At 41.8% G+C, this 27226-nt stretch overlaps 1 protein-coding gene across 2 annotated transcripts; it reads left to right on the top strand.

Moving 5' to 3' along the window:
- The first annotated feature begins 1682 nt into the window (after positions 1-1682).
- Positions 1683-26115, top strand: NUCKS1 (nuclear casein kinase and cyclin dependent kinase substrate 1). Of its 2 annotated transcripts, none has more exons than XM_038379912.2 (8): positions 1683-2008; positions 11704-11753; positions 12714-12819; positions 16014-16069; positions 16522-16671; positions 17710-17862; positions 18368-18517; positions 20628-26115. In XM_038379912.2, exons 1-8 carry the CDS (start codon positions 1992-1994, stop codon positions 20828-20830), a joined length of 885 nt encoding a protein of 294 aa, XP_038235840.1. In that variant the 5' UTR covers positions 1683-1991; the 3' UTR covers positions 20831-26115. The 2 variants fall into 2 exon arrangements, with proteins under 2 accessions (XP_038235840.1, XP_043356620.1); XM_043500685.1 differs by lacking the exon at positions 1683-2008 and adding an exon at positions 10868-10973.
- The last annotated feature ends 1111 nt before the right edge of the window (positions 26116-27226 follow it).

Consider the following 27226-nt stretch of genomic DNA (forward strand, 5'->3'; position numbering starts at 1 on the left):
GACGAGGTGGAAGGAGATGAAGATGTAAAAGGATGCTGTTAACTTAAAAAGTTGCATGACTCTAAAGATAACTAAAAAAATTTCCACTAGGAATTTGCGTGCTTGTATTTCAGTGATTTAATTATGAAATGTTCTATTTACAAATAAGGACATGGAGTTTTTTTATAGATTCTGGCTGGCTGGCTCGCAAGTGGTAAGCTAGATTTTTGCACTTCTGGTGTCATCCGAAACAAAGGTTCTGCCAGTCACTGTAGGCGCTGATCGCTTGATACTGTAGCATGCGTGTGCCTCCCACACGTTAAAGTATTTATTCTCATACAACCCTTCCTCAAATAGGGATGTACAATTATGGGCATTCTAAATGCGGAGAGACTAAGTGACTTGTCAAAAGTCACTCGAGGAGTCTGGCATAGCAAAGAAATGAACCTGCAGCTGTTGAATCCTAGACAATTGCCCCAACTACTAGATAATCCTTCTGCTCTGGAGGAGACGTGATAGGAAATGGGGGCAACACCAGGTATGTAAGATAGGCAAGGCCTTAACACCATGAGTGCTGCTGTTGGAGAGGTGGGAAGAAATCAGGGCTGTAGCATAGGTGTGAGGGATCAGGTAGCTGGAGCCGAAGAGTGAGTTACCGGTGAGTTAGCAAGAACTCAGTCATGCTAGTATCTAATCTTTACACTGTAATAGCACACAACAGCCCAAAACACAGCTGACACCATAGGGAGGGATTGAAGTTTCAGGGCTAGGCCAGAAGGAAAGGGATGAGGTAGTATAACAGTAGCCAGGGGGCTAGAGCACCAGCTTAGGTCTTAAACGACCTGGGTTTTATTCCCAGCTCTGCCAGGGGCGTGCTGGGTGACCATGGGCAAGTCACAGCCCTGCTTTGTGCCTCAGTTTCCCCATCTGTAAAATGAGCATGACGACTCCTTTCTACGGGGGTAATGAAAGGCGTGATGTAGGAACGAGGTGCTATTGTTATTAACAGCGAGGGAGAGAGAGTGGCAGGCAGTAGATGAAGGGGCAGCAATCAGCAAGGTGTGGGCCTGGGGTAGATCTGGGGAAGGGAAGGGGGGCATGGACGACGGATAGGGACTGAGAGGGGCTCAGGGCACAGGCAGGCTGTTGCAATGCTCAGGTACTGGGACAGTGCCAGGGGCAGAGATGGGGGGGGGCTAAGGTATGGGAGCAGCAGGGTCGGCGTGCGTGGGGAGGGGCTCAGCCCGACTACATTTTCCCTCCAAAATCTACGCAAGCCAGGCCCCGTGCCGAATCTGCTGACCCGGCTCCATGGCCCGGCCCCTCGCAGAACCCGTAGCAGTAATAAAACCGGGGCCGAATACACCTGACAGGGCCGGGGGCCTGTAACGGGGGGCCGGGCCCCACCGCAGGGCTGCTCGACTGGCAGGGCGACCCGTGGCGAATCTACCGCCGCAGAGATCCCCGCTTGGGCTCGCGGGCTGTTGTCGGCTGTTCCCTCTCATAGCAGCTTGAGTGTGGGGCGTCCTCCTCTCCCCCCCTCCCCGCGGGGAGGAAAGGGTGGAGCCGAATCGCCGTGATGGTTCGAACGGACCAATGGCTTTAGACGGGCCGCTCAGTCGGCCAATGAGAGAAGGAGGAGGTGCCAGCGGGCTAGGTTGTACCGCCTCTCCGTTCAGCGCATATCCTCGGCTGGGCGAACGCGACCATTTTGCGGGGGGGGGGAGGGAAGCGGCGAGTGAGCGGGGCCCCAGACGGAGGACGTTAGGAGAGGGGAGCGGGGACGGGGACGGGGACGCACCTTCCGGCGGGGACGTGAGCGGTGGCTGCCGCGGCTGAGGGAAAGGCGGCTCCGGCGGCGCGGCCCGAGGCTCTGGGCCCAGGGATCCCGCTTGCTCCCGGGAGGGAGGGGACGGCTCGGGTCCGTCACCGAATCGAGGCTCGTCGGGTTTCCCCACCCCCCCCACCTTGGCCGACCTCGCCCGCTTCGGGCCCCGATTGGGTTGGAGAAAATGTCCAGGCCGGTCAGGTAAGTCGGGGGGGGGGGGCGAGCGCGGCGGTGCGGGAGGAGGCCCCCCCCCACCCCCGTCCAGTGCCCCGTGGTCCTCCAATGCCCCCCCTGTGCGGGGAGCGCGGGACGGGGGCCCTGGGCGCTGCCTCTGGGACGGGACGGGCCCGAGGCCTGCTGCAGGCCACGCCGAGGGGAGGCAGGCGTGGAGGTAGCGTGCATTGCTGCGCACTTTAGAGGGAGGGAGGGAGGGATACATCTTTGCAGCGTGCCCTTGTGCACCCTGGAGGGGGAGGCTGCTTGCTCGGTGGAGGGAGGGGCGGCTACATGCTTGCAGCGTGGTGCTCTTCTGCACCCTGCGAGGGGCACGGGGAGGCTACATGCGGGTTAGGGGGAGGAGCCTGTGCGTGCCCTTCTGCACCCTCTACGAGGACGGGGGAGGAGGACTCTGGAGCCTGTAGCGTGCTTTGCCCAGGCTGGGGGTAGTTGCGTGAATACAGCATGCTTGTAGTGGGGGGGGGGGGGGCGTGGGCATGCATCGTACCTTGTTGCACGCTTGATGGAAGGGTAACGTGTAACGTGCGTCGCTGCGAGCTTATTGGGTGGAGGAGAGCAGGGCATGCAGTGCGCTTGCTGGGTGCTGTTCCTCATCTTATTGCTCGGGGGATGAATGGTGAAAATTTGCAGCATGCCATGACCCACTTTAAGGGGAAGCACGCGGAGTACGTGGATGCAATGTGATCCATTTCACACGTTCAGGGAAGAGGCATGCAGCATACCTTGCTGCATCTGGTTAGGGGGGAGGAGGAGAATGGCAGGGAAGACTGTGCTCTACGGTTTTCTTGCAAAGGGACAGGCATGCATCATGCCATAATGACCACGGCTCCGAGTCCGCTTCCGCTAGGCGCTGCTGCCGCCAACTGGCCTCACGTTTGGGGGAGGAGTTAGGAGGAGCCGCCCCCCGGGACAGGCGGGGAGCGGTATTTGAACACACTCCCTTTATTTTTCCTTCGCCGTAAAACAAGTTCCTCTTAGAGTGGGTTTCTTACTATTCCCCAGTCCCCGAGAGACCTGTCATTAAATTGTGGGCTGGGGGATGAGGAACCAGTGAAATTCGTCCCTAGTCAGGCTTTCTTTTCCCCAGTTCAACAGAAGGTAGGTGGTGATGCTTATACTCATGTGAGATGCGGTTGGACCTGGGTTCTGATAGCACAGAGTTTCCGGGGAGTATAAACTACAATGCTTAATTGTAATACGATGGCAAAATTCTGTGCAGTTTTCTCATGGTAATGATTGTAGCCTGCCCATAGTGATTAATATTGTGCGTAGCATTTGAAATTGTAGTGTAAATTAATGATTGTGTCTTTCCAATCTTAAAATATGGCAAATGCTTAGTTTGTGGAAGAGGATTGTAATATGCATGAGCTTGACTTCTGATTTAGAATAATACAATATGAACTGTACACATTTTGTGCCTTTTAAAGGTGGGATTCATGTTTGTCTGGTCTGCAAAGATTTTTGCTGAATGTCCCCAGATGGGGGGGATAAAAGGGACATTCAGTACACTGATAGTTGAAAACTAATCTTAGCTTTCAGGTCTCCTGTGTATTTTGACCAGTAAGTTGTGCATGCCAAGATAAGGGTGATTATATCTCATAGGTCAGGTCTGAAAGTAATTGCTCAGGGTACAGAAGGGTTTTTTCCTCTTGCTTTATAAAACACTTAGTTGCCCAGCAATATTAATAGGGTCTGAAGCATCCTTGGCCTTTGCAAGACAGGATGCTGCACTAGATGGATTAGTGGTCTGAGCTTGAATGACAATACCCCTGTCCTGGAATACAGTGATGATACTACTTTGATGCTCAGTGTGATATAGTATACATTTTGCTGGTGACTTAATTGCTGGTACTGGAACCTGACTACAAGTAAGGAACATGTGTGTTTTTAAAAGTATGGTTTCTAACTGTTTTTATATTAAATAACCCATAATTCTTATTATAACCAATTTTAAACAAAAAAAAATTGGGAAATCGTACACAGTTGTAAAAAATGCAACTTGCCTTAATATGTGTAAATGGGTGTTGGTCTTCAGAAGAGTTCAGTGTCAGCTCAGTGGGATGTTAATAACAGAATACCTGCTGGGATGTTGCAAAATTGGAGCCAGCAATCCGCAGTCTGGTTGGTCTTAACAGGCCTATGAAAAAATAGAAGATAAATCTTCAACTGCAAATGTGTTCAACATACCCCTCCAGTGTTAGTTAATTGGAAAACTTTACATAATTTTGAACTTATTGGTTTGAAAATATGTAGGATTTACCTGAGTATTGGGTCTGTTACTGCACTGTTAATGAGACTAGGGGGGTAAGGTAATATCTTTTAGTGCACTAGCTTCTGTTGGTGCAAGAGATGAGCTTTAAATTTTATGCAAAGCTCTTCTTCTGGTATTGTTAATGGGAGATGCAGGTGAACTTATCCAAGGTCAGCAATGATGGAATATTACCATGTTCAGTGGTCTGTATGAAATGAATTCATGGTCTCAGTTTGCTTCTGGGTGAACAAGTATCCATCTAAAAAAAATCACCCTAAATGAAATATGGGGATAACCAGTATTGGGATAGTGGGGGAAGCTTGAGCTGCCACTTTATTCTGCTGGTAGTTAGAGGACTTTGGTCTCCAAGCCTGAATCAATGCTAAAATTTGACTTTTAACCAAAAAAAAAAGTTTTTTGTTGTTTTGTTAAACTTGCAACTTCTTCCTTTTCACAGGCATCCAAAAAAACTATCACCAGACCTAGTGTTTTTTGGTGCCCTGGAGTGAAATACTGCTTGCTTACTTTTATTGATTTTGCTAGCATCCTTCTTCAAAAATGTGTATATGCATCTTGCGGGTGTACAGTGATGCTAATACCAATATCAATAGAACATTGCAAGGATCAAATAGTAAAGGATGTTGTTCTCGGATCTTTGCATAATATGACAAACAATTTCTAAGTAACATCCAGGCCATTTACAGCACATGGTTATATCATCTCATATTTATCTTATCTATTCTGATGTGTAAATTCTTAGGTGCTGTTAAATTAGATGGCTTCTATAGTTCCTTGTATTATTAAATCTTGTATGTGTGTTTGAGAATTTAAAATTTGGTTTGTGTTTTGTTTTGTTTTTAAAATTAATGCAATGCACTTCTGCCTTTCACTCAGTTGTCAGTTTCACTTGCTTCTTGTCACCTTTTACTGGCACATACAATGTTGTAGAATAAAATGCTGCAAGCAAATATCTAAATCCAGTATGTTTTAAATACGATCTTATAAAATAGGAACATGTGTATTGATTCAAAATTCTGTAAAACTTTGGATTTTACAAAACATTAAATTTTGGACCTAAGTCTAACATTCATGTCCCTTCAATGGTAAATATTACCTTAAGGCTTTCATTGGTTAAGATGTTTACTGGTAAGGTGGTGCTTCTGCTGGAGTGTATATAGGGAAAGGATTCTCCTAGTTAGAGGTGTTAATGTCAAAGCTTACATGTGACCATGTAACTCCTAATACTATACCTGGGCCATCTAAGTGAAAAATGCTCAAACTAAGGTGGAGTGCTTCTTGAAAACTTAATTATAGCTTTCTTGCTCCCCTTTTCCTTAGAATTGTCCTTTTCCTTGCTTGCCCTTCCGAGTGGGATTGATTATTTCTGGTAGTGTCCACAATGGGCCAGATACTCTTCTAATGGGGGGGGGGGGGGAAGACATGATCTCAGTGCTGAGGTGTTCATGCTCTAAAGAGGCAGGCAAATGGTAGTGGTAAGTGGGTACAGCATACATAAAGTAACACCCAAATAGCTCATGGGACTGAAAGGCAGTTGCATCTTTCCTGTACTTTTATCCTCATAATATTTCTCGTTTGTTTTCTAAAATGTTTTCCTCAGTAGTTGGCTAAAATGGAGGATGTGCACAAGGCTGCTTAAACTGTTGCTGCATAAATCACTTAAGTGTGGTTTTTTTGTTTGTTTTTTTTTTTTTTTTTATGGAGTTATAAGTCAAACGTATCCCTAAAATTTCAGATACCACCATCAGTGCCCAGTCTTGGATGGCTTGTTGCACAAGTCCGGTCCTAAATGATCACTCTGTAGTTGGAGACCTCTAGGCTGTCAATCTTGTTTGAGTACAGTTATGTCATTTTAAAGAGAATTGTACGCACTAACACTTACGTTGGTATAACTGATGTCACTTAGGGATGTGAAAAAGCCACCCCCTGAGCGACATAAGTTATGCTGACCTAAGTGCTGGTGTGGACAGTGTTATGTGGATGGGGGTGCTTCTCCCGCCAACATAGCTACCACCACTCAAAGAAGTGGATTTATGCTGATGGGAGAGCTCTTTCCCACTAGCGCAGAACGTCTGCACTAGCAGCGCAGCTGGATTGTTGCAACTGTGCCACTGTAGCGATATCTAGCATAGATTAGCCCTCATACTAATAGTGAGTTGTCTTAGGCAAATAACTGTTAGGCATAAGCATTGGAAATAAAGATTTCTTATAAGTTTTGTCTATTTAGTTAAGGCCAGAAATGTAGCATTATATTCAGGTGTGGCAAAACAATTATGTAAAGAAATATTTCTTAGACATAAAACAGCAATATGGGAACGTTTCCCTGTGCTGTTGTTGAAACCAATCTACAGCTGCCCTGTCAACTGGAAGAGAACCGGAAAGTGAAACTGAAAACTCTTCTGTTTAGCAGTCCAAGCTGAATGAAATCCAAAAAGGCAGTAGCATAAATTGGTGAAAAGCTTACCTATGTCTTTATAAATATTTCATGTTGTTTATAATGGTGTTAGCTGAACACTGAATATTTTTTTGAATTACTTACCTTAACAGTCTTAACAGTGGAATGGCTTCTGTGTTCTAGCGCCTTCTATCTTCATGACACCCTTGCCATTTTTCTGCCAATGGCTGTTAGAGCTCGTATTTATGCTCACCTTAGATGATACAAACATGACGAGGGGATGGTAGATGTAGTGAATGTTGGGCCCAGAATAAGAATGCTAGACTGAAGGACAGTTTGTGCTTGACTTGAGTTTGTAGAGACAACAGTTATAGTTAAACAGATCTTGAATGTTTGTGTGTGTTCTTTGCACTTCTTCTTTTGAGCAGACTCCTTTCCAGAAGTTTCTTTTCTGTATGTGCCCTCTTATGTCTCTGTAGTCATTCTCTCCTGCAAGGCAAAAAGCAACAGCCTTTGCTGTACAGTTGTCTACTGATTTCTATCACACTTCCTCTAAAAATCAATATTGCTGTAGACAAGGTAATGAGGGAGCACAAGAGGGACCATCTTGCTAGCCCAACCTGTAGGGCTTAGTGCTTGGAAGCAGGAAAGAAGCTTAGAATGTTTTCATTGTTTGCCTGACATAATATCTTGCATTTTACATGTGTATCCTACATTATATTCTAATAATATGAATAAGCTAGGTGAAGCCCTCTGACTGCTTGTTTCTTGCAAGGTGCTTATCCTGCAACTTACACTGCGCTCAGTAGGTCAGTGAACTGTGAAGACAATTGTCTTGTGAAATTGATAGACTGAGTGTGCAGCAAAATTACCCTCTGTTTTTGTTTTAAGGGGGAAATGTCTGTTCCATTTATGCACACAAAATAAGTGGATGTGGACCAGATTAACCTTTGTCATCATGTAGTGCTCATGCTTCTCTTTAAGTACTTTAAAAATATAAATCCTTGTGCCGCTTCACAGCGAAAAAGCTGAGTTGGGCCCAAGGAAGGCCAATTGTTGAAGCAGAAATTAGAAGTTGAGTTTTTGTGGCCTGGCCTCTACCCTTCTCAGTGAATCCTGCCAATAGTTATATTCCCAAATTCATATTGTACAACATTCAGACTACAGATGAGTGGGCAGTGTGATGCATTGCAGCTGTACTTAAAATCCCCTCTTGTCATTTGCATTGGATTCAACATGGCAAAAGTCTGACTACCCATCTCTTGAATTTTTTGTGGTTTTTCTGTGTTTTGGTTTTTTTGAGAGGGTGTTTTAGGGTTGGTTTAACTGAATTATGGCACTTCCTCTTTCTCTAAGGCTGTTCCTAATAGCTATGAATTGGGGGTTCATCAGAGAAAGGAACCTTAAAAGGAATTTGAAGGAGTTGACAGCTGTAGTTAAAGTATGCTTTTAGGGGTATCCTTCCAGCAAAAAGCCTTGCCAAGAGTACACTGTATTAATCTCAAAGTGCTGCTCCTTTCTGGAAAGTGCATGTAAAATGGCATTGTGTGTTTGTTTGATTTAGTGGCTACACATCAAATTTAGGAGGAGGATGGCAGGAGGGAGTTGTGGTTCAGGTGCAGGATTGAGTCTCAGAGCTGCTTTTGAATCATAGCACTCTTCCAATCTGTGTAATATTGGGCAGGTCACTTAATATCTTGAACATCACTTTTGCCATCTGTAAAAGTGAGAACTACCCCACCTCATAAATGCATTTGTGAGGATAAGTTCTTCATAGCTTTTGGATTTCTGATACTGCAGTGATTGTCATAGAAAAACCTATGCTTTTTTAGATTTATTTATTTGTTTTATTTTTTAAAAGGACTTTCTTAGCTGCTGCTTAACCTAAGATCTAAGTCAATCACTGGTATTAGATAGCAAAGTCGGAATCTGGACCTGCAATTGGAACTTCATTAAGAATATTATTTTATGAGCCTGAATAGAATCCAGTGAGCACTTGTGTACTTGTATTGGTTGTACCGGGCTAATGGAACTGAAAAGTAGTAATACCTCATCGCTTATGTAAATGGGTCAGATGCAGAATATGAGCTCTACTTAGATCTCAAATGCCATTTTATAGCATTTTTTAGACTTTTGTCTAAGTACAGGTCTCACATTTTCTAGGCAAATGAAGAGGAATTGGGAAGTGTCTGCTAAGTCATTTCTGTGGTATTAGCCAACCAAATCTGCCAAGAATTGGAGCTCATAGTTCATTGTTATAGCTATAACTACTTAACTTTTCTAATCGAGCATAATTGTCTTTTATCAGACTTTTTGAAACATGCCTTGTGCCCCATTTTGTTTTGTCCTTTTTGGTGGTAACGTACAAGGAGAACCAGAAAGGCTTTTCCCAGGAAAGCTTTAACACAACAAATACCATGAATGTCCCTGACATTGCTGGGGGTGTGGATTAGGTATGAGGGCATACCTTAATTAAGTGTTTCCTCAGGGGAGGTTGCCAAATCTCTGTCCCATAACTTCTAGGAAGGCTAAAAGCCATGGGGAAGAAAGTGAAACTAAGATGTAGCATCCATGCTCACCTCTCCACTCAAACATATTGTGAATTGCTTCTTAAAACTGTCTTTGCCTTTCTGGGCTATCGATAATCAGTTCACCACAGGAGCAGCATATATTTGCAGGGCTACAATCTCAAAATATCCAACTGGCAGGGCAAATTGTATACCCAGAGAAGAGAGCCCCTAATGGAAGCCATGCTGAGCTATTTGTTCCCTCACTCTCCAGAAGACTAAGTAGGGAAGTCTCCACAGGAGAAGTTGTGTGGGGAGTGGGGCACACCTCTATCAGTGTCACTAGTAGAGTTGCAATAAAAAGTTGCTCCCAACTGCTGCTTCAATCAGTGGGAGGGGTAGCGATACGTTGAACTCACAAAGATCCAGTGTAGTATTTTTTCCCCAAATTTTTATTTTATTACTGAAATTAAGTTGGTGTTAACCATGAGAAACCAAAATTTTTAACATGACTCAAAAAAACCCAACTTTCACTCTTAACTTGTCAACTTTCAGTTTTGCCTCATTGTTCTCTAGTCATTATGAAGCCTTAAAGGATAGGTGGAAGCTGCTTTGCTTTTTTTAAACCTTTCAGGCATTCTTTATATATTCCAAAAGAAATTAAAAAAGAGTGGGAGGGGACACAAGTTTTTTTTCTCTTCCTTTTCAAGGACTGATTTTCTTAATCTTGAAAATGCTGTATATGTCTGCTTGGCATATTCAAATATTTTGATTGTAGGCTTATTCTGTGAAGAAACTTCAAATATAATGGCCAAAGCACTGTGAAATGACAGGCTTTGTCACTTATCTTTTATTTAAAAAAAAAACAAAAATATTTACACTTTCCCCCTCACTGTCCTGTTTAAAAATTCAGTTGGAGGTCACTGAATTTTGTGTAAAGAGCAGCTAATGCCCCATGGGAAACTTTATTTTGTACAAGCAATTCTCCCTGTCTTGACGCCTGTATTAATGGCATGTGCATGACATTGTGAGTGTCAGTTCACCTGCTCAGTGTGTACCTGGAGTCCATCTTTGATACTATTTCTACAGCAACCGTTTCACGTCAGGCTAAAGATTCGGTGGGGGGAATACTGATGGATGTAGGAACTCCTAGGTCTGGTCTAAACAAAGTTCTGCCTGTTGCAGGCTATGCCTAAGGCCTGTGTTGGTAAAACTTGGTCACTCAAGGGTGTGACTGTTCCACCCTGCTGACTGACATAAGTTGCACCGATATAAGTGCTCGTGTACAGCGCTACATCAGCAGGAGAACTGTTGCTTGGGGGGGGGTTGGCTTTTTTATGGGCGTATTCACCAGATGCGCTGTAGCGGTATGTCTGTATCGATACAACTACAGCGCTGTATGTATAGACATACCCTAACTAAAGGCGTTTGTGGTTTTTTTAAACTATTTTGATTTAAAATAGTGCAACTTCTGGATGTTGCTAAACCCTAATACGTAACTAGTGTAACAAATGCAGTCTCAATAGGGAGGTAGATAGAAAATATTATATTTCTAACATTGATTAAACTGAATGTTTCCTGACCTGTGAACATGGTTTGTTTGTTTGTTTTTTGAAAGGGGTAGTGAAAACTCAGTTTTAATCTTAGGGTGCTACCGGTGTTTTAAAGATGGTTCTCAAGAACTGTGGCTGAATAAACTATGGCAACACAATACTGGTTACAGTTTCATTGTACAGTAGAGGAACTATGTATGAACAGGTGAGGGTGGCTCTGTTAATCGTGCTCTTAAGCAGCACAAAGAATATTGTTCAAAAACTTTAAAAAGCTAAGTGATGGATATGTTAGCAATCTCTAATAGAAACTGGAAATTTTACCTTCTTTCATTTAAAAAAAAAAACAAAAAAAAAACAAAAAACAAACCTCATCCAGCCTTATAAATGTAATGGCTCCAGAGGAAGTTGTTAGAGCACCGGTTCTCAAACTGCAGGTTGGGACCCCAAAGTCAGTCGCAATCCTGTTTTAATAGAGTCACCAGGGCTGTCGTTAGGTTTGCTGGGAGCCGAAGCCCGAGCCCCATGGCTTCAGTCCTGAATGGCAGGACTGAGGTTACAGGCCTCCAGCCTGGGGCTGATGCCCTTTGGCTTTCTCACCCATGGCAGCAGGCTCAGGCTTCAGTCCCCCCCCTTCTGGCATCATGTAGTAATTTTTGTTGTCCAAAGGGGGTTGCAGTGCAATGAGGTTTGAGAACGTCTGTGCTAGAGCGTTGATCCTGCATTTGTTTCCGACTGTTGATATAGATTGCTGAGTTTCTGGAATTGTTTTTAGGGTTGCCCTTTGGAGGTGTTGATGGGTAATGACTTTGCAGACTTGGAATTCTGCATCAGAAAACGAGAGTGGTGGTGGTTTTTGCTAGTTTGAAAAAGCTGTCTTTACAAGATCATAAGTTGTTAGTTAAACTTAACCCTTTTTTTCCTCTTTTTCTTAACAGGAACAGGAAGGTGGTCGATTATTCACAGTTTCAGGAATCAGACGATGCTGGTAAACTCTCTGTTTTTTTTTCCAGAAAAAAAATACAAAATTTTCACTCTTTATCATGGCCGTGAATTGATAAGGGTTTGAAAATGTAATGTAAAACTATTTTAATGCTTATATTGTGACAGCTTCTAAAGGCCTTTCTTGATTTGTAATTGGCAGAATCTTCCTGAAATTACTTCCTCGTATTTTACCGCAGCCAATTTATTAGTTTATATAGTTGAGTCTACCACACAGGCTTCTCTGTGAATCATCTTTTTTAGTTGTTTGCATATTCATGTGAATTAGATAATCCGCATGGCTTCCAAAAATATCATCGTTTTATTTTCTTGGAAAGTAGACATGCTGCAGCTCTGCTAATTGAGGTTATATTGACACTTAGCGGAAAGAGAATGTGACTGAAGTTTGCCTAGTTCTTAACTGCAGTACTATTGGTAGTTTCCTGTAATCGTTGTGCATAATCTGGTACTTAAACAATTTTGTGAAAGACGTTACACCTGTCCGTCTTTGTCATCACAAGAACACAGATCCATAAATATCTAAAGAGTGGGGTTTTTTTGGAGCACCTAAGATAAGAAATAGGTGCAAATTTTAATGGATGTGTATAATTCTGAATTTAAAAATTAAGGTTCTGATTTCCCATAAAACTCAGATCAACTTTTCTCTTGCCATGAAGCCTTTTCTTCAGTATTTCCTATGACTGCTGCATCTTAAACTTGTTAACTTATTATGCAGTTTGTGGATATACAGGCTGAGTATACTGTGTCACTTTCGTAAAGTTGAATTGAAGTTTTTGAAGACTTTGGGGTTTTTGACAGGATGCTGATCTGACCTCTGTAAAAATGACATGGATTGGTAACTTTAAATATACTTGAAGAGGTAGTATTCTATTGGCTATTTGGATTGCTGTAAGTTATAGCGTAGTTCACTTCTTTTCAAACCCATTTCCTCTGCTGTACTGTCCAGATGAAGATTATGGAAGAGATTCAGCCCCTCCAGCCAAGAAAATCCGTTCATCTCCCCGGGAGGCTAAAAATAAGAGGCGGCCTGGAAAGAACTCTCAGGAGGACAGGTAAGAAGTTGTTTCTGTTGCTTCTGATAGCCCAACATTAGCTAAACCAGACTTGTCATGTAGGTTGCAACAATCGTAAGCGATGTGCACTTCGTTGCACTGAAGCCTTCAGTACTAGCTGGTATGGTGATGGGCTTTCAAGGGGTCCTAGAAAGACTAAAGAAATCTTAGTCATGGAATGGTTCCTTTCCCTTGCATCTAAGGCTCAGTTACTTGAAGCTCAGGGTGTATAGGAATCTCCAGTTAAATAGTATCGTAGCAGTTTGAAAGAGGTCTGGCAATGTGTGGTTTCTCTTTTTCACCCTATTCAACGTTCTTCTACCCTTCAGGTGTAGAGAATCTGCCTCCAGATTCTATGTGAATTTCCACTTGCAAGTGACTAACTGGACATTTGAAATATATTAATGGAGTCTGCTGTCTAAGGCAGTGGTTCTCAAACTTTTTTTTTTTTTTCATGGACCACTTGAAAATTGCTGCGGGTGTCAGCGGGCCACTTAATAATCTTTCCAAATGTTGTTTGTACCATTAGCTAACTATTGTAAAGCACTTTGGATAAAAGCGCTATTAAAAAAAATTTTTTTTTTTTTTGGTTCTACAAATAAAAGTACACGATTTTTTTTTTTTTTAAATAGCAGTAGTCTTACCTTTCTAATGCGATGGATGTGCCATCTCTTCGCCGCCGCGACAGCCCCCAAGCTGGGGAAAGTCACCTCTTTCTCTGGCTGCTGCAGCCCTGCACATCCCTAATTCCTCCTACCACTTCTTCTCACCCCACTGCCTCCTCCCACCTACCTCCTATACTCCCCCCCTCCCCCCAAGGCCACCACCTCACCTTACATGTGTCTTCTCCAGGGTCCAGGCACCTAATTAGTGGAGCCACACCTGCGCGGCTCCACTAATTAGGTGGGTGGCCCTTCATTCTCTCGTGTGCGGCCACCCAGGTGCGCACCTTAGAGGGAATTCTCTGCAGACCACCTGAATGGAGCTCTCAGACCACTGGTGGTCTGCAGACCACAGTTTGAGAACCTCTGCTCTAAGGAATCCCATTAATGTGGTTTCTGGGACTTTCTTCTAAATCCTGAAGGCCTGATAGATCCTACAGCCTTCTTGCTGAGAGGAAAAAAGGGGCAGAAAGGTCCCACAAGAAGAGCATGTTATGTCTGTGCTACATATGGCAACCCCATTCTGTGAATCTGGAAAGGTGCAGACTCCATGTTGTGTAATAGCAAATCTTATTCTAGGCATAGACCTCCTAGATCTCTTGGACCAATAGATGGAGCTAACCAGAGTCAAAAGAGCATTGGAGCAGCCCATCTACTGTAGAGCAGAGGAGTCTTCAGGAGAACTCTAGGGTCTGTTGGAATGCAGGACTGGATCTGTGCTGAGTTGAAACATTTGAATATATTGAGGGAGCCAGGTCATAACACACACGACTGTGGGTAGGCGTAGTCTGTATAAGCTTCCTAAAATGTCAGAACTGTTGCTGACCAAGCCAGCAAAAGGGGATTGGACGCTGAGGTTCTCTTTCCTCATTCAAAAGGGCATTGAAGCCAGGCATAAAGCATAAGCGCTAGTGCTTTAGCATTAAAATCACTTTCCAGAGCTAGGCAACTAGAACAGGAGCAAGTAGAGTCACATGAGCTACAAAAATCTTGACACAGGATATGAGTAGGTGGGCTACCAGCTTGAAATATTTCAGTCTCTCCATAGTTTTATAGCGCTTTACAGTCATTGTTGGATCGGATGAAAAAGCCCCTCAACTATTCTTAGCAATGTTTTCTACAGAAGTGGAAGCATTAGTAACAGTGAAGACTCATTAGTTCTCCATTTTCATAGTTTGTCTGACATTCAATGTGCTTCCAAAACAAAATATCTTTTTGATTACTGAGATTGCTCAAACTTTCATGAGCTACAGCTCACTTCGTCGGATGCCGAAAGCTTATGCTCTAATAAATTTTAGTCTCTAAGGTGCCACAAGTACTGCTTTTCTTTTTGCGAATACAGACTAACACGGCTGCTACTCTGAAACCTGAGATTGCTCAGAAATGTAAAGGAAACCAACCCCTTAAGGAAAGACCTGCCAAATTCACCTCTCCAAGAAGCAGTAGCTAGGTTGACGGAAAAATTCTTCTATCGACTTGGCTGCACCTACAGTCCCTGTTAGGTTAACATAAGGTGCAAAAATTTTCACAGCCTGAGCAACGTAGCTCAATTGATCTAATTTTAAATGTAGACTAGGCCTTAATCTTTTTGGGGGGGGGGGGGGGAGACTGATTTTTTTAGTGCTGGCACTTCAAGCACCTTTTGTATGACTTTCCTGGTTGGTCTACTTGTGCTGCTGCTCTGTTTTCTACTTACCTGTGCTCCAGTAGCTTAGAAATACTGGAGGTCCAGATTGCTGTCCAGGAATTACTCCCAAATATTACCTGAATCTAGATATTTTCAGCCACTTTCAGATGATATAATTTGAGAGAAGCAGATCTGAAAGCACCTAAGTATTGATTGCTATGAGAGCTGCTAGTTCTGGTCCTTCTCAGTGTGTGACAAATATGAGTATCTATGATACAAACTTCATTGTTGGTCCCACAAGACTTGAACTTGTAAACAAACTAGCTTATTCAGGTAATCAAAACATGCTTCAGAAATGTATGGTGGTAAATTTCAGATTTAGAACTAGAGTTATGTTCTACAGTCCCCTATCCATTCTTGCCATTGACACAACCCTTCAGTAGTCTGGAGCATATTTGTTTCACCATTACTGGCTTTTACCTCTGTTTTCACCAGTCCTATTTAAAACTGTTTACTCCTAGGCTGGGTTTGCTGTGTTGGCTTTACATCCTTTAGCATCCAAAAGGAAGAGCCTTTCACTCCATGTTGTTTCTTCTAGCTAATTATAATAGTAATTACTTTAGATTTCAGAGTTAAGTTTATTGAGCTGAACTTTGCAGCTCATTTCTCAGAGCTGCTGTTTCAGCTGTCAGTCATTTTACACTTGCTTCACAATTTCAGGGTGGTTATTTTTACAACCATAATGACTAGGTAGCTTTTTTTTTTTTTAAATGAGAGCTTAGATTCTGAAGCACAAAGTGGCAGCCTCTTAAAGTACCAGTTCACCCAACTACCACAGGCTTACCCAGTACAGCAGGTTCATCCTCTAAAATACTGATAACACTTTCTCCTTCTCTCCTTTGCAGTGAGGATTCAGAAGAAAAAGATGTGAAGACCAAGAAAGATGATTCACACTCACCAGGTAGTTACCCAGCTGCTAACATAACCAAATAGGCTTGTTATAGGAATATCATCCTTGTAATAAGAATATTACAAGGATTATATTCTAAGTAAAGGACTAACTATGCCGACAGGACTAGTCTTCATAATGCATCGCTCTGCTGTTGCACCTTAAGTTGGACCCTATCTTCACTTCTCCTGTTCTTTCTGGTTCTGGTGGACTAGACTACCAGATTTTCTTCCTTTGTGATATAGTACTACTGAGACAAGGTGAATGAAGTGGATCAACTTCTGTTGGTGAGAGAGACAAGCTTTCAAGCTATAGAGCTCTTGCTCGTGTAATGTTAGCGTAATACTTGGAGCAGGGAAGACCAAGAATGTTAGTCCACTGTGCCTACCACTCCCTTATGTCTCCAATACATATGTTCCATTGAGAAGTATTTGAGACTACATTTTGTCATCATTTTCTCCTAGATGAAGACTTTGGCAGCGAGGATGATGACTTAGGAGCAGATGATGGCAAAGCTGACAGTGACTATGAGAGCTCGCAAAAAAGCAAAAAAGCAAAAAAAGCCAAACCTGAAAAGAACAAGAGAGCCTCCAAATCCAGGAAAAGGGCTGCAGGTAAAGAGGGTAAAAGCAAAGATCTTTCCCACTGTTAAGCGACTGTTTCAGGTATGTTGCCCTGAAATCAGTACTGAGTTGGCCTAACTGTTGTGATTGAATGCCAAAAGCAAAATCAGAAGTTAGGAACTAAATATACTCTTTGCTCCATCCCTCTTGCAAGTTATGTACTCTTCCTTCCCTCCACACCTCCTTTAGATTAAAAGTATGAAAACTCCAGCTGTCCTATGCCCCCATTTTGTTTATCCCTAAGCTTTGTGCAAGTGGCTCAAGTGGGAGGAGGGGAAGCTCAAGGATCGTTGACTAGTGTGAAGCCGTTCCCTGACCTCACTCCCCTGCATTAGTACTGAGAGTCTTCTGCTTTTCTGTATTTTTATTCAAGCTTCAGTCTGTCAGCTGGATGGAAATGAGTAGAGTTTAAATAACTTACTATAGTATTTCCCAGTTTATTCTGCTCTAGACTCACAAAAATATCTTATGAGCACACAGTCTATAACCATTGTGAGTGAAATATTTTTACAATGAAAAATATACCACTGTAATGCAACATTGACTTGAACGATTTGGGTCGGCGTTCAGTTAGGTTCACTGTGGGAACTGTAACTATCATATTGTACAGATGAGGTAATCTGTACAGCAGCATTTGCTATTAAATTTACGTTAATGATATCTGACATTTTATAGAGCACCTTTCATTACAAAGGATCTCAGAAGCACATTTTCAGTAAGCAGCACTCTGCTCTGTATTAAGAATGGGTTGGTGCAGGATGCTGGGGAAATATGCCTGTTATGAAAAAGTGTCCTGGGGTTCTTTAGTTCATGTTTAATGGACAGGACCTCGAGGTTGAGCCCTTTCAAAACATATGCTTGATGTAGGGAGAATTTTGACCACACTCAAGTAACCAGCTATGATAGTTGCCCAGCAAGCCTCTCAATTCTCCTGCTTTATCGGGAATGATTTGGCCTTCATTTTGCTCTTAGCCAGGAATATGTGGTATATTGTGAGTCTTCATTGCAACATGGTGAATTTTGTTACAGAGGACAGTGAGGATGAGAAAGAAGACCACAAAAACGTGCGCCAGCAACGGCAGGCAGCATCCAAAGCGGCTTCCAAGCAACGAGAGATGCTTATGGATAATGTGGGCAGTGAGGAGGAAGAGCAGGAGGAGGAGGAGGCACCATTCCAGGAGAGTAAGTAGAGGGGAATTGTAATGAAAAACATACTAAAGCAGCTGTTTGGAGTAGTGTGACCCTGATGTAGTTAACTTCTTGGGCAGTGGATGCAGACTGCTCACTAATGCATTCAGTGTTAAGGCATATCTGTTCAAGGGTTGAATTAAGTTTAGCTGTAGTGTAGAGTGTATCTCTTTTTTGGGGGGGGGGTCTTCACCTCAGGGCAAAGAGGTGCATGACTCGATATACCATCCGTTTTTACAAATTCTAAGTCATCACCATAAAATAGGTATCTTTAAAAACCTTGTCGTCTGCTATGAAATATTTACAGATGATAAACTGAGGCACAGTGGGGAAAAATGACTTGCCCACGGTATGTGACAGCTTATAGAACTACGGTATTCTGACTCTTGCTCCTCTCCCATCCACCAGTCTAACTGCTAGACCCCTCTCCTTTCTTTGCACTTGGAAAAGATTTAAAGGCTTCTTCACAAACACACACTTCCTTTCTCTGTCCCTGCAGAAGATTCTGGCAGTGATGAAGACTTCCTCATGGAAGATGATGATGATAGTGATTATGGCAGTTCAAAAAAGAACAAAAAAAAGGTGGCTAAGAAATCCAAGCCAGAGAGGAAAGAAAAGAAAATGCCTAAGCCCAGGCTAAAGGCTACAGGTGAGCTTACTGGACGGGAAGCCACTTACAGCTGCAAACACTCATTTTTTTGAAGCAAGGATCAGTTAGCAAGGCTGTGTCCGAGTGTGTAAATGTCACTCTTTCCTAATTGTTCATCTACTTTAAGGAACGTTAGTCAGATTTACCTCATCGCTTTTTTGGAGAATAATAAAGCATAATTGGATTTTTAAACTACGTAGCACTTCAAAATTAACAGCCTTGTGAAATAGATAAGAATTAAATCAGTTTTACTGATAGGGAAATAGAGACCAAAAAAAAGATGATGCCAGTGGCAATGTTGGGATGAGAACTCCTGAGTTCTTAGCTTCCAGTCCTGTGTCTAGACCACTTGTCCTCTGGTGACTTAAAGTAGTTGACACTTGGGCCTAACAACCTTGAATAACTGCTCCATTTATTTCACTATGCAGACCTCTGGATGTAGGCATAGCTATATAGAGGTGCACAGATATTCAAATTACTGAATGCATTTTTATTCCACTTTTTTCTAGCTGACTGTGAGCATGAGAAATTTTAGCCTAAAGGAAGCTTTTCCAGGCTTTTTTCATTTGTTGAAATAGGAGTCTATGATCAAAGTGCCTTTGCAACCATAAACTGTAGCATTACTACTATGACTTTACTTCACCCTCTGTTTTTCACAGCAACAGAGCATGTTGCAGAATTGTGCTTCAGAATTGCAGCTTTCTTAAAAATAAAAGCGTGTTTTGTAACTTTCATGGTTGTGGAGAAAAGTTCAAAAGATATTTGGTTCATAATGTAGTGCTGGCTGCTGGGAGCCTGGAATAGTAGCAGTGGGATTTGAACTGTCTTGTTTTTTGGGGGGAGGGGATGCCCATGAGCTCCATTGTTCTGTGGAAAGGAGTTTGTCACTCTTTAGGAGATGCCATGTCATCCAGCTTTTGTGCTGCAGATAGCTGCTTTCCTTTGATGCCACAGTGCTGCCATCCCGCAGCTCATGACGTCTTGCAATTAAATGGTTTTTAAATGTCTTTTAGAAACGCTTTTTTTTTTTTCCCCCTTGAGTTCAGACTCTTAAATAATCTTGCATAAGAGTAAAATGTCCTTTTTAGATCTATCAGGCATCTGTCTTAACACTTTGTTTTCCTCTGGATGCCTACAAACTTTCAAATGGATCCATAATAAAATAGTAGCCTGGTCCTAAAGTAATTCTTCCTACTCAGGGTAAGCTTCAGAAGACAGGCTTAGAGCATGCCATTAACGATAAGTAGATTGGCATGCACTTTCTCCAAAGAGGGTGCCTCTTTGCCCGTCAAAGCCAGCCGAAGGATGACAAATATGACAAACTCAAGGTGATGGACCCAAAGTAAAATGAATATCAGAAAACTAAAATATTGTCAGATTTGTTTCTTTAGTGTAGATAACTCTTCTGTAACTTGTGCTTCACAAATCTCTTTTTCTGATGTAAATAACTTCAGCTATGAAAGCAAGGACACCCTTCCTTCATAGTGTGGGTAACATTGGGACTGCAATGAGTGAAGTCCCTCAAAATGAGTGACATTTGAGAAGACTGCAGAAGTTTACTCTCCGTTAATGAAACATTTGTGATATTCACAAACCTAAGATGAAGGCTAACTCTAAACTGGAACACTATAGTTGCATGACTTTTTTGATGTGTGATGGGCTTTCATCAAGGAGTTCTGGTGATGACTTCAACCAATACATTGGAGTTTCATCTCTTTGAAAATGAAAAGATGGAGTTTTTACTGTATGTGCCAAATTCAACACCTCTCCTACTGATTTGCCTATCCCTGACTATCTCCTGTCAATTTATTTGAAAGTAAATGAGAATTATGGACTTTTCTTTTCAGTTGTTTTCCTGCTTCTGCTGCTTTCTCCTTGCTCAAGTCATCTGTTACTTTGGATATGGCATCATTATCCACATTAACAGATTGTTGCTCCAACAGCATTAATGCAGGACTCATCTTTGCAAGTATCCGCTTACAAAAAACAGCCTGGTTTGATTTGGAGAATGCATTTTCCAAGTAGAGATTGTTTGTGTAAAGCTGTGTGAATTCTCTTTATTTATGTAATTGTAGCTGATCTCATGAAACTGGTGCTTTGCTTTCTTTAGTGACACCCAGTCCTGTGAAAGGCAAAGGGAAGGCAGGCCGCCCCACAGCTTCAAAGGCATCGAAAGAGAAGACCCCATCTCCCAAAGAAGATGATGAGGAGCCTGAGAGCCCCCCAGAAAAGAAAAAAAAATCAGCCAGCCCTCCACCAGATAAATCAGGGGATGAAGGGTCTGAAGATGAAGTAGCCTCTGGTGAAGATTAATTGGCAGTTTGGGGAGATTTTTTGTTTTTGTTGTTTTTTTTAAAATACGAGGAAAAGAAAACATACTTAGGGGTAGAACACGGTTTTGGCTGTGGCTTGACTCATGGGCTTTGAATGCTGTCTTTGCTTTCAACTGTTGAATACAGTACCTTTTTTTAAAGAAAAAACCCTTATACAGTAATGTTTTTTTTGAAGTCACTGTTCTCTATTGGCCATTCCGTTCTTGTCCCCCACCAAATCTGAAAGCCATTTATAACTAAATGGATCACTTACTAAAAATGTATATTTTTGAAGGGATGTTGCAGTTGTGAAGCAATAGCATATGAAGCTGATACTTTAAAATTATACTTACAAATCATCAAGTAGCATAGATTTCCCAAAGCTGAAAAGGGCCTTTAAAACGACTGTTCCTTATTGGAACACATAATAAATTCATCTTCCATCATGTGGTTTCAGTTGACAAAAATTCATTCCCTCAGAAAAAAGGGGTTAATGAATTCTAAATAGGAACTTTATTACCCATATTTGAGCTTGTTGGGCTCATGCAACTATTTTTAATAGGCAATATTCAAGAGACTTGTAATAGTCCACCTTAGTGTTTCATCCTTTAGAAAGGACTTATCCAATAAGGACGTGATACCCTTTGTCTCTGGCTGGGTAGAATTGCTTTCTGCTCTTGGCAAAGCGCATTCATTAGGCTTCAAACCTGCAACCCACCAACTGCTCATACCCATTACTCCTGTCACTCTTTTCATGGCTGGATATAGTTAGACAGAGCATGGGAGAGAGTTTTAAAACAAAATTTTAAAGCCTGGTTTTCTTATGGTATGGGAGTTTTTTCGTAGTCATTTTAAGCAAAAAAAAATTAACTTAATCTCAAACTAAACTCTAGTTATGGGGATGAGGGGGTGGCCTTTTATAAATGTGAAGCGACGGATTCCTGTAATGCCACAGTCTCAGATCCCATGAGTCATGCTTAAGTGTTTCTCTCCTCTCTCTCCGTCTGTCCTCAGAAAGGCTGTGTAGTCATACCCCTCAACCCTCTCCAGGTGTAATGTTCGGATGGCAGACTCCCACCAGTATAGATCATAATTTTACCCCACCATCACTTCTCTCTCCTTCCTGCGGCATGGGAGTGCTCTTCATGCTGATCCCACCACCCCTAGATCTGCACCTAACGAGTCAGCATTCTGCTACCGAAGCCAAAACGCTGGCTGAGTAGGAATGGGAGTAGGAATAGGATAAAACTGGGAGGGAACAGTGTTGATGGCAGTGTAGCAGGACTGTGGTGCGTAACAAAAGCAGGCTGTCCCACCAAATTCAAGACACTTGATGTCTGTGCAGTGGCATTTTAATGTGCTTTTATCCAAGCAGCCATATTTCCTTTAACCCTTAGGAATAAAAGTACACAGGATTTTTCCTTGAAACCTTGATAGAGGGACTGCAGTATTTGTTGGTGGAAATATAAAAACTGGACTTGACATCTTTTTAACTTTTTATGTTTTCTATATATCTTGCACGTTCTCTCATAGCTGGCAAGCTTGACAGTCCTAATCTTTTCAGTCAATTATATATGTTCTTAAACCAGCCTCTTCAAGGTAACAAGACTGCTAGAGAGTTGGATTTCTGGTCTTGTGATGTTGGATTTTTAAGGCTGTTGGATTTCTGAAAGCTTTCAGATGGGATGCACTACTATGATCTGGGAGGAGACCTGGCAGAGTATCCCATGGAGTCTAAAGACACAGAATGAAATGTTAGTAGCATCCAAGTCATTGTCTTATCTGGTTCATGGCTGTGAACTTCATTGGGAGGGTGTGCTTTACCTTAGCATATACATCTTAAGTTCTCTAACTCTCAACTAGGAGACTAACATTGCCACTATAATGAATGCTATCAGTGTTTCCATTGTAAATCTCTATTTTTAGGGGTTTAACTTTGCAGTACAACTTCAGGCTGGGCTGTGATGTGATTCTTTTGAGCAAGAAGTGAATGTATAACTTTCCCCTCCGAATATTAGGAGAGCAAGAAGTCTCTTGCAATCCTTAAGTGAAACCTGTCAGATCATAGTCCTGTAATTCTTTAGTGATGTAGAAAAAAAATTTAAATGTCCAACTTCCTGATGGTCAGCTATGTGGAACTGTTCATGTAAATTAACTCTTTTTTGGTAACATGCTCTTCCATGTCTGTCTTTATGGTCCATGCAGATAGTCCCTCTCAATACAAACTAAAAGTATACATGCTTAAGCCTTTCTTGTCAATTGGGTTGTTAGTTTGCACTTTTTTTTTTTAAGTGTACTAGATTTACCTAAGAATAGAATGCCTCCAGTAGTAGATCTGGTCAATCAGCTAAATGTATTTTTAATTGTCTAAATACACTTCGCCCCTAGACCAGGTTTGTTCTGAAGGGTGTAAGTTTTGTAGTTTCCATTGAAGCATTTTTTCCTTTTTAACAAGTTAAACTAATATCCAGGCTGTGATATACCTGAAACCTGGAAATTTAATTTTCAGACTTGACCTCTGTTATGAACTCAAATCTTTGGACTATGGATTCTCTCATACCTGCCAATTATGGCCCTGAATCTTTGTAAAATTATTGTTCTGCTTGTATATTCATGACTAATGGCTGACATGACAGGATGGTAGGATTCTTAATTTTGAATCTGTCACAATCTGAACACTCTGTAAATGCTACATTTTTTGTTTGGATTTTTGTAACTATTTCTCTGTAGGTTAGTGTTTTGGTAGTACATGCAAACACTAAATCCTCACGATCTAGATCCACTTGTCTCCAGGTTACCCTCTCAGTTTGGAAATAGAGCAGCTCCTTTTTCCTGCAAGTTGAAGAAAATTGTGAAGACAAAGTTTTTGGTATTTTTAAGACAGATTGAGCATTTCTGATTAGCAGTAGACTTACTTTTTAAACATGTCCTTTTTTAAAATTTGTTTCAAGCCTTTTAATTCCATGAAGGAAAGTAATAGGGCACCTCTTTTTTTGGGGGGGAGGATAGGACTGGGTTCCTTCTTTGCTGTGAGAAGGCTTTAAAAACAATGAACAAAATTGTGGCTTCTGCCCTCTCCTTCTCCCCCCACCCCCATCTCCCCAGATCAGTAAAGAGTTGAGTACCTGGGATAGATTCTGATCTGTTACCCAGGTGTACCTTTGGAGCACTTCCATTAAAGTGAATGGGTTGCTTCCAAAGTTGCACTAATTTAGCATCTGTCCTGGTTTCCATCCTAAAATGGCAGCTTATCCATTAACTTCCATCAGAGCTTTCTGCTTCAGGACCCCACTACAACATTTGAGTTTCCATTTGTATATGAACAGTAATGTCTTTAACAGGCCATTCAGTGTGGCCAACAAAGGTTTACAAGCAGGATTTCACTGATGCTTGGAAATTGCATACTAAATCCTAATATAAAACAATTATGGCTGTATTGAATTTCTGTTTAAATCTATAAGACACAAATTCAACACAAGTGTCAAAATTCCCTTCAATAGAGGATTTTTCTTTTTTTCAAGTTAAAATTAAATGGGGTCCGGGTTTGGGGTGAGAGCAGGATTTAGAATTAGGAGCAGTTTGGGAAGCTTTTAATAATTCCAGTTTTCGATCAAACTATCATGTCAAAGCAGAGAAATGTGTGGGGGAGAGGAAATGGTGTACTTCCTTGAGCATCTGTACTGCTGTCCTGGAGTGAATGGAAGGGTGGGTAGGTAATTGTTCTAAGCATGCTCAGTTTCTGCAACACCATGTGGCCGCATCAGGAAGCGAAGAACTGTTTGTAGCAGGGAGGGGAGCTGAAGATATATTTGACTTTTCAATGGCTGTTAGTCCAAATGTCCACTGGACAGTTCAGCTGAGGAGCCTGGGTTGGGGAGAAACTAAGATGCTAGAAACTCTTGAGCTGTAGAAATTGGTGTTTTGCTTTATGTAATTTCTCTGTGTAAGCTTTATTTTTATAACATCATACTGCTGGTGAACATGGTTTTTAAAGAACACAAATTAATCCCTGACTTCAGCTATTTCAGACTTCAGAACAATAATGACACTGATGCTGTCCTTGGAAAGCACCTTCCAGAATCTACCATGTCGTTCTTTTAGATTTCCCACCTCATTCGTTGACTGGCATTTGAATGTCCTTTTTCATTAAAATCTTTATGAAAACATAAATGTTTCTCTTTCTAAGTCTAGTCAAGTTCTCCCTATGTGCTGACTCTATGTATCAACCACTATTGGAAAGATCTCTGTAAGCTGCCTGCCCCATACAACTGCAGGGAACTGAATGGTTCAGTCAGTCTGAGCATGCTCAGTGGGACTGCAAGACACCATGGTGCATATGCTTTGTATGTCCGGGGCAAGGGTTATATATATATTGGGAAGGGCAGGGTGGGTTGGAGAAATACTCAGTCAACTTAAGCCACACCAATGTGTGTGAAAGCCCCAGAAGTATATTTGTGTGTGTGCACGTGTGTGTGTGTGCGCATGGGAGTGTCTGATAACTTTATCCCTCTGTTCTGGAAATTTGTGAATTTTACTTTTTCCTGCAGAAGCAATTGTTACAAAAATTGTAAATAAGAGCTACATAATTTGTTTTACCATGAACATGTCACAGCAAACCCTAAATAACTACCCTGAAACAAAGGAGGAAGAGACTCCAGGTGGAGCATTGGGCCCTTAACATCAGCAAGGCATCATTCAGTGGTATGTGATGAATATTTGTCTTGAGTATTCACAACCCTGTTGGGCTTTTGTTAAAATAAGCCACCATCAAGTTCTGGACCTCTGCCCCCATTAGTGGCCAGAAAAAGGAATGGGACTGCAAATAAAGGACTCTTTCTACTGGTCCGTGATCTGAGAGAGTGTTGCTAAACATGGCTCTGTCATCACTGGGCATAAAACCCCCATAAGGGTTGGCAGTCCTTGCAATACCTTGACAATATGAGATCTGCAGCATAGCACTAGGAGTTAAGTTTGAATGTAACGTTAATGCTTTATTTAAAAATAATTTTTTGAAGGGGTTGAAGTGAACATGACTTTGTTGACCATGTTCGTGAATTATAGATGCAACTGCATTGGTAGAATTGTGTGATGGTCTTTTGTGCTACTTAATTTTACATATTCCAGTCTCTGTATGTACCTGCAAAGAAGAAAAAGTAACACAACCCTGCTTTGCTTTTATTGAGGGGTTCCCAGGACTGCGTACCTGCTCCCGAGCTCTGTTTTAAGTATGTGTATCCTTCGCTTGTATTTTGTATTAAAAAAAAAAAAGAGAGAGAGAAAGAAAAAACCCTTTATTGTTCAGCATGTTGGAATTGTGTCCCCTCTTATTTTTCTCTTTTTGGAATATATTAAGCAACTTATTCTTCTGTATCTTTTATTTTCTTTTGTAAACTTTTTGGTTTTGTTTAAAAATGGCTTTATAAAAGGGCTTTTATAACCCATAAATATGCCTTGTGTAATTTTTCTGCTTTTCTAGGGCGGTAGCTATTGTTTTCCAGTGTATAGTAGCTATTCCACATTTGATTTTTGTGACCAGTAGTGATGTCTGAAACACTGTAAACCTATTTAATCTCCTTTGCAAGATTTATGCCTTACTTTTCATCTGCAGAGGCTAGTTGGTCCTTTCGGCCAGAGCAGTTTTGCTGTTTCACTACCTGCCAGTCTGGGCAGTGATTGAAAGAATCTAATTCCCTTCCTGCCTGTGAACAGAGCACACACACACACACCCTGCTCCCATACAGCTGTTCCTTTGAGATGAGGTGGTGGGTCATCCTTTAAGGATTAGAAATGTGTTGAAAACTTAACAGAAATCAATGAAGAGGAGACAAAACGCTATTTAACTTTGCATGTTACACGTCCTTGGGCTTCCTGCAGCAATCGCTAGCCTTTCCTGGCTGTCCTGATATTTCCTACCAGTAACACTACATACTATCGTACAGTAATTCTTCATCTGTGGTTGTGAGATGAGGGAACCCAGCAGAATTTAGGCAGCATGTGCACATTTTGTGTCCTTAAAATGTGATGGTTCAAATTAAGGTAAGAATGTGACACAATATGTTCAGTATTTCTAGGTGTGTTGCCACCTACCTTACAGGATGTCTAAGTTTAGATAATACACACAGGCTCAAGATAAATTCCCTCCAATGTCCTATGAGAAATTACATTTCATCTCTAGCTAATAGTTAAAGCCAAAAAGAAGTTGACCAGTCTTGTTTTGAGCATTTTAAGCTTAGTCTACCATTTTCTAGACATTCCTGGGACTGTAATCGCTATCAAATTCTAAAAAGTTGCAAAGAGGAGATAGTGATCTTGCAACACTTGCAGTGCAAATATTCCTTTCATACAGCAGAGGGCGTAGCTTGACCTCTTACCACATTTTTTCCCTCCCTCCTAGTAC

The sequence above is a fragment of the Dermochelys coriacea genome, chromosome 21 (assembly GCF_009764565.3).
Source record: "Dermochelys coriacea isolate rDerCor1 chromosome 21, rDerCor1.pri.v4, whole genome shotgun sequence".
Classification (NCBI taxonomy): Eukaryota; Metazoa; Chordata; order Testudines; family Dermochelyidae; genus Dermochelys; species Dermochelys coriacea.

Excerpts from the sequence above, each read along its gene's own strand:
- NUCKS1 (XM_043500685.1), top strand. The coding sequence starts at position 10,915 with ATGGCAACACAATACTGGTTACAGTTTCATTGTACAGTAGAGGAACTA. Across the intron at positions 10,974-11,703 it reads GAGGAACTATGTATGAACAG|GAACAGGAAGGTGGTCGATT; the intron begins GTGAGGGTGGCT and ends TTTTCTTAACAG. Across the intron at positions 11,754-12,713 it reads TCAGGAATCAGACGATGCTG|ATGAAGATTATGGAAGAGAT; the intron begins GTAAACTCTCTG and ends TGTACTGTCCAG.